This window comes from Salvelinus namaycush, unplaced genomic scaffold (assembly GCF_016432855.1).
Source record: "Salvelinus namaycush isolate Seneca unplaced genomic scaffold, SaNama_1.0 Scaffold332, whole genome shotgun sequence".
Taxonomy (NCBI): Eukaryota; Metazoa; Chordata; class Actinopteri; order Salmoniformes; family Salmonidae; genus Salvelinus; species Salvelinus namaycush.
This window is the reverse complement of record NW_024060253.1, coordinates 188961-194960: the sequence shown is the minus strand read 5'-3', so window position 1 is coordinate 194960 and position 6000 is coordinate 188961. Positions and strand designations below refer to the sequence as shown.

Here is a 6000-nt window from a genome sequence, read left to right as displayed (position 1 = left end):
TGATTGTAGCTGCAATGTAAAACTATGATTTATACCTCAAATATGCACATTTTTCAAACAAAACATAAATGTATTGTGTAACATGTTATAAGACTGTCATCTGATGAAGTTGTTTCTTGGTTAGTGACTAATTATATCTATATTTTGTCGGTTTTTTGAAAGCTACCTATGCGGTGGATAAATAGCGTTGTGTGTTTGGCTATTGTGGTGAGCTAACATAAATATATATTGTGTTTTCGCTGTAAAACATTTTAAAAATCGGACATGTTGGCTGGATTCACAAGATGTTTATCTTTCATTTGCTGTATTGGACTTGTTAATGTGTGGAAGTTAAATATTTCTAAAAAATATTCTTTGAATTTCGCGCTTTGCGGAGGCAGCGGAATGTTGTGGGTGTTCCGCTAGCGGAACCCCGGGGCGAGAAAGGCTAGCTAACACTAATACTAGGCTATACAAAACGAATATTAGGCTAGCTAACAATAATACTAGGCTATATACCACGAATATTAGTCTACATAACACTAATAAATAGGTTATATAACACTACTACTACCAGGCTATTTACCACTACTACTAGGCTACATACCACTACTACTAGGCTACATAACACTACTACTAGGCTACATAACACTAATACTAGGCTATATAACACTAATAGTAGGCTATAGTAGGCTAAATAGTAGGCTAAACCTGTATTTTAATGTGCCACCTGGCCTGCACAGGACTTGCAGCACTTTTATTGTCCATACAGAAACTAGCACAGATTAAACTGTTCCTCTGTTTCTGACTGGTAAAGAGACCGGTAAAGAGACTAGTAAAGAGACTAGTAAAGAGACTAGTAAAGACACCGGTAAAGACACCGGTAAAGACACCGGTAAAGAGACTGGTAAAGAGACTGGTAAAGAGACTGGTAAAGAGACCGGCATAGAGACCGGTAAAGAGACTGGTAAAGACACCGGTAAAGAGACTGGTAAAGACACCGGTAAAGAGACCGGTAAAGAGACTGGTAAAGAGACTGGTAAAGAGACTGGTAAAGAGACTGGTAAAGAGACCGGTAAAGAGACCGGTAAAGAGACCGGTAAAGAGACCGGTAAAGAGACCGGTAAAGAGACTGGTAAAGAGACTGGCAAAGAGACCGGTAAAGACACCGGTAAAGAGACCGGTAAAGAGACCGGTAAAGAGACCGGTAAAGACACCGGTAAAGACACCGGTAAAGACACCGGTATAAACACCGGTATAGAGACCGGTAAAGAGACCGGTAAAGAGACCGGTAAAGAGACCGGTAAAGAGACCGGTAAAGAGACTGGTAAAGAGACTGGTAAAGAGACTGGTAAAGACACTGGTAAAGACACTGGTAAAGAGACTGGTAAAGAGACTGGTAAAGAGACTGGTAAAGAGACTGGTAAAGAGACTGGTAAAGAGACTGGAAAAGACACTGGAAAAGACACCGGTAAAGACACCGGTAAAGAGACTGGTAAAGAGACCGGTAAAGAGACCGGTAAAGAGACTGGTAAAGAGACTGGTAAAGAGACCGGCAAAGAGACTGGTAAAGAGACTGGTAAAGAGACTGGTAAAGACACTGGTAAAGACACTGGTAAAGACACCGGTAAAGAGACTGGTAAAGAGACTGGTAAAGAGACCGGTAAAGAGACTGGTAAAGACACCGGTAAAGACACCGGTAAAGACACCGGCAAAGAGACTGGTAAAGAGACTGGTAAAGACACCGGTAAAGAGACTGGTAAAGAGACAGGTAAAGAGACTTGTAAAGAGACTTGTAAAGAGACCGGTAAAGAGACCGGTAAAGAGACCGGTAAAGAGACACTGGTAAAGAGACCGGTAAAAGAGACCGGTAAAAGAGACCGGTAAAAGAGACTGGTAAAGAGACTGGTAAAGAGACTGGTAAAGACACCGGTAAAGAGACTGGTAAAGACACCGGTAAAGAGACCGGTAAAGAGACCGGTAAAGAGACTGGTAAAGACACCGGTAAAGACACCGGTAAAGAGACCGGTAAAGACACCGGTAAAGACACTGGTAAAGAGACTGGTAAAGAGACTGGCAAAGAGACTGGTAAAGAGACTTGTAAAGAGACTGGTAAAGACACCGGTAAAGAGACTGGTAAAGAGACTGGTAAAGAGACAGGTAAAGAGACTGGTAAAGAGACCGGTAAAGAGACTGGTAAAGACACCGGTAAAGAGACTGGTAAAGAGACAGGTAAAGAGACTTGTAAAGAGACTGGTAAAGAGACCAGTAAAGAGACTGGTAAAGACACCGGCAAAGAGATTTGTAAAGACACCGGTAAAGAGACTGGTAAAGAGACAGGTAAAGAGACTGGTAAAGAGACCGGTAAAAGAGACTGGTAAAGAGACTGGTAAAGAGACTGGTAAAGAGACTGGTAAAGAGACTGGTAAAGAGACCGGCAAAGAGACTGGTAAAGACACTGGTAAAGAGACTGGTAAAGAGACTGGTAAAGAGACTGGTAAAGAGACCGGTAAAGAGACCGGTAAAGAGACCGGCAAAGACACCGACAAAGAGACTGGTAAAGAGACTGGTAAAGACACCGGTAAAGAGACTGGTAAAGACACCGGCAAAGAGATTGGTAAAGACACCGGTAAAGAGACTGGTAAAGAGACAGGTAAAGAGACTGGTAAAGAGACCGGTAAAAGAGACTGGTAAAGAGACTGGTAAAGAGACTGGTAAAGAGACTGGTAAAGAGACTGGTAAAGAGACCGGCAAAGAGACTGGTAAAGACACCGGTAAAGAGACTGGTAAAGACACTGGTAAAGAGACCGTAAAGAGACCGGCAAAGACACCGACAAAGAGACCGGTAAAGAGACTGGTAAAGACACCGGTAAAGAGACTTGTAAAGAGACTGGTAAAGAGACTGGTAAAGAGACCGTTAAAGAGACTGGTAAAGAGACTGGTAAAGAGACCGGTAAAGAGACTGGTAAAGAGACGGGTAAAGAGACTGGTAAAGAGACCGGTAAAGACACCGGCAAAGACACCGGTAAAGAGACCGGTAAAGAGACCGGTAAAGAGACCGGTAAAGAGACTGGTAAAGAGACTGGTAAAGACACCGGTAAAGAGACCGGTAAAGACACCGGCAAAGACACCGGTAAAGAGACTGGTAAAGAGACTGGTAAAGACACCGGTAAAGAGACCGGTAAAGAGACCGGCAAAGAGACCGGTAAAGACACCGGCAAAGAGACTGGTAAAGAGACCGGTAAAGAGACCGGTAAAGACACCGGTAAAGAGACCGGTAAAGAGACTGGTAAAGAGACCGGTATAGAGACTGGTAAAGAGACCGGTAAAGAGACCGGCAAAGAGACCGGTAAAGAGACCGTAAAGAGACCGGCAAAGACACCGACAAAGAGACCGGTAAAGAGACTGGTAAAGACACCGGTAAAGAGACTTGTAAAGAGACTGGTAAAGAGACTGGTAAAGAGACTGGTAAAGAGACCGTTAAAGAGACTGGTAAAGAGACTGGTAAAGAGACCGGTAAAGAGACTGGTAAAGAGACCGGTAAAGAGACTGGTAAAGAGACCGGTAAAGACACCGGCAAAGACACCGGTAAAGAGACCGGTAAAGAGACCGGTAAAGAGACCGGTAAAGAGACTGGTAAAGAGACTGGTAAAGACACCGGTAAAGAGACCGGTAAAGACACCGGCAAAGACACCGGTAAAGAGACTGGTAAAGAGACTGGTAAAGACACCGGTAAAGAGACCGGTAAAGAGACCGGCAAAGAGACCGGTAAAGACACCGGCAAAGAGACTGGTAAAGAGACCGGTAAAGAGACCGGTAAAGACACCGGTAAAGAGACTGGTAAAGAGACCGGTAAAGAGACCGGTAAAGACACCGGTAAAGAGACTGGTAAAGAGACTGGTAAAGAGACCGGTATAGAGACTGGTAAAGAGACCGGTAAAGAGACCGGTAAAGAGACCGGTAAAGAGACCGGCAAAGAGACCGGTAAAGAGACCGGTAAAGAGACCGGCAAAGAGACTGGTAAAGAGACCGGTAAAGAGACCGGTAAAGACACCGGTAAAGAGACTGGTAAAGAGACCGGTAAAGACACCGGTAAAGACACCGGTAAAGAGACTGGTAAAGAGACTGGTAAAGAGACCGGTATAGAGACTGGTAAAGAGACCGGTAAAGAGACCGGTAAAGAGACCGGTAAAGAGACCGGCAAAGAGACCGGTAAAGAGACCGGTAAAGAGACCGGCAAAGAGACTGGTAAAGAGACCGGTAAAGACACCGGTAAAGACACCGGTAAAGAGACTGGTAAAGAGACTGGTAAAGAGACCGGTATAGAGACTGGTAAAGAGACTGGTAAAGAGACCGGTAAAGAGACCGGCAAAGAGACCGGCAAAGAGACCGGCAAAGAGACCGGTAAAGAGACCGGTAAAGACACCGGTAAAGAGACCGGTAGGCAGACAGTCAGGCAGACAGACTCTCCAATTCTAGCCCAGTTACTTTGTGTTCACTCTCTATCTATCTTATACTGTGATAACATGTCATCGTTACATTTCCTACTTTCATTAAAATCACATTTCCAGGCATTTCTTTCTGTCTCTCTCTCTCTCTCCAGTGTATTCCATATCATTACACAAAGACACTGGGAGACTTATCGTACAGTAAATGGTTGTGTTCCAAATAGCACCGTATTATAGCATTATGGTCCCTGGTCAAAAGTAGTCCACTATGTAGGAAACAGGGTCTCATTTATGATGCAAACTTTAAGCTGTGCTGGTGTGTGCTAGACACCAGGCCTGAGATGAATGACCACAGTGTGGGATAATCTCCACACAGGCGTGGGCCGGTCCGTACCTCTCGGAAGTAATGCCGTTTTGGTACGAGGCAATGTACTGTTTCCGCTTGTCTACCGGCATCACGTCGATGTAGCCACCCTCATCGTTCTGAAGCACCCCTGCGTGAACCGCCACCCGGCATATACTGGATTTCTGTAGAGAGAGAGAGAGAGAGAGAGAGAGGGAGAGAGGGAGAGAGGGGGAGAGAGAGAGAGAGAGAGAGAGAGAGAGAGAGAGAGAGAGAGAGAGAGAGAGAGAGAGGGAGAGAGGGAGAGAGGGAGAGAGAGAGAGAGAGAGAGACAGAGACAGAGAGAGAGACAGACAGAGACAGAGAGAGAGAGAGAGAGAGAGAGAGAGAGAGAGAAAAGATGGTTAGAGTTGGGCTGGTGAAAGACCGATCGAGAGACCGTCGTGGAAAATGACAGAATTAGTCATGCTATCCCATTTTTTTTTTACTTCTTAAAGAATTGTCTCTTGTTAAATGCTAATGTTTTTTTTCCTAACCTGACACAAACTTCTCTTGGTGTGACTGGGCGTATAGCTAAGATCCGTTTTAGGTGCGACCGTAAGCACGTGAGATTTACAATCTACAGGAAGTCAGCTGTGTGGAACCTTGCCGGAAGGAGCACATTATAGTGTGAACTGTGACAGGACGCAGGTATACGGTTGAGCCCCCGTGCCATCAACCTCGGGGCCTCTCTCTCTCGCTCCTCGGGGCCATCTTAATAATCTGCGCAGACAAACCAAATCGCCTTTTACACACTATGTTCCGCCCCTGTTTCCACACATCTGCTAAATTGCCACGTAGACAAAAGACGTTGAAGACATGTACTTCCTAGTTTATGACAGGGTAAAGACATGTACTTCCTAGTTTATGACAGGGTAAAGACATGTACTTCCTAGTTTATGACAGGATAAAGACATGTACTTCCTAGTTTATGACAGGATAAAGACATGTACTTCTTAGTTTATGACAGGGAAAAGACATGTACTTCCTAGTTTATGACAGGATAAAGACATGTACTTCTTAGTTTATGACAGGATAAAGACATGTACTTCCTAGTTTATGACAGGGTAAAGACATGTACTAAATTGCCACGTAGACAAAAGACGTTGTACTTTTATTCTATAAAAGCTGTGACCCAATTATGATTCGTTGGGCCTTAACCATCTTCAAGGGTGAATGGTTCACTGCTCC

At 44.6% G+C, this 6000-nt stretch overlaps 1 protein-coding gene across 1 annotated transcript in view; it reads right to left on the bottom strand.

Moving 5' to 3' along the window:
• Window positions 1-6000, bottom strand: part of LOC120040184 (cysteine-rich secretory protein LCCL domain-containing 1-like) — a gene marked incomplete at its 5' end in the record, with an annotated part of 29690 nt that overhangs the window by 3491 nt on the left and 20199 nt on the right. The window contains one exon of the mRNA XM_038985432.1: window positions 4822-4955. Coding sequence (XP_038841360.1) covers window positions 4822-4955 — 134 coding nt within the window. The remainder of the gene's footprint in view (window positions 1-4821; window positions 4956-6000) is intronic.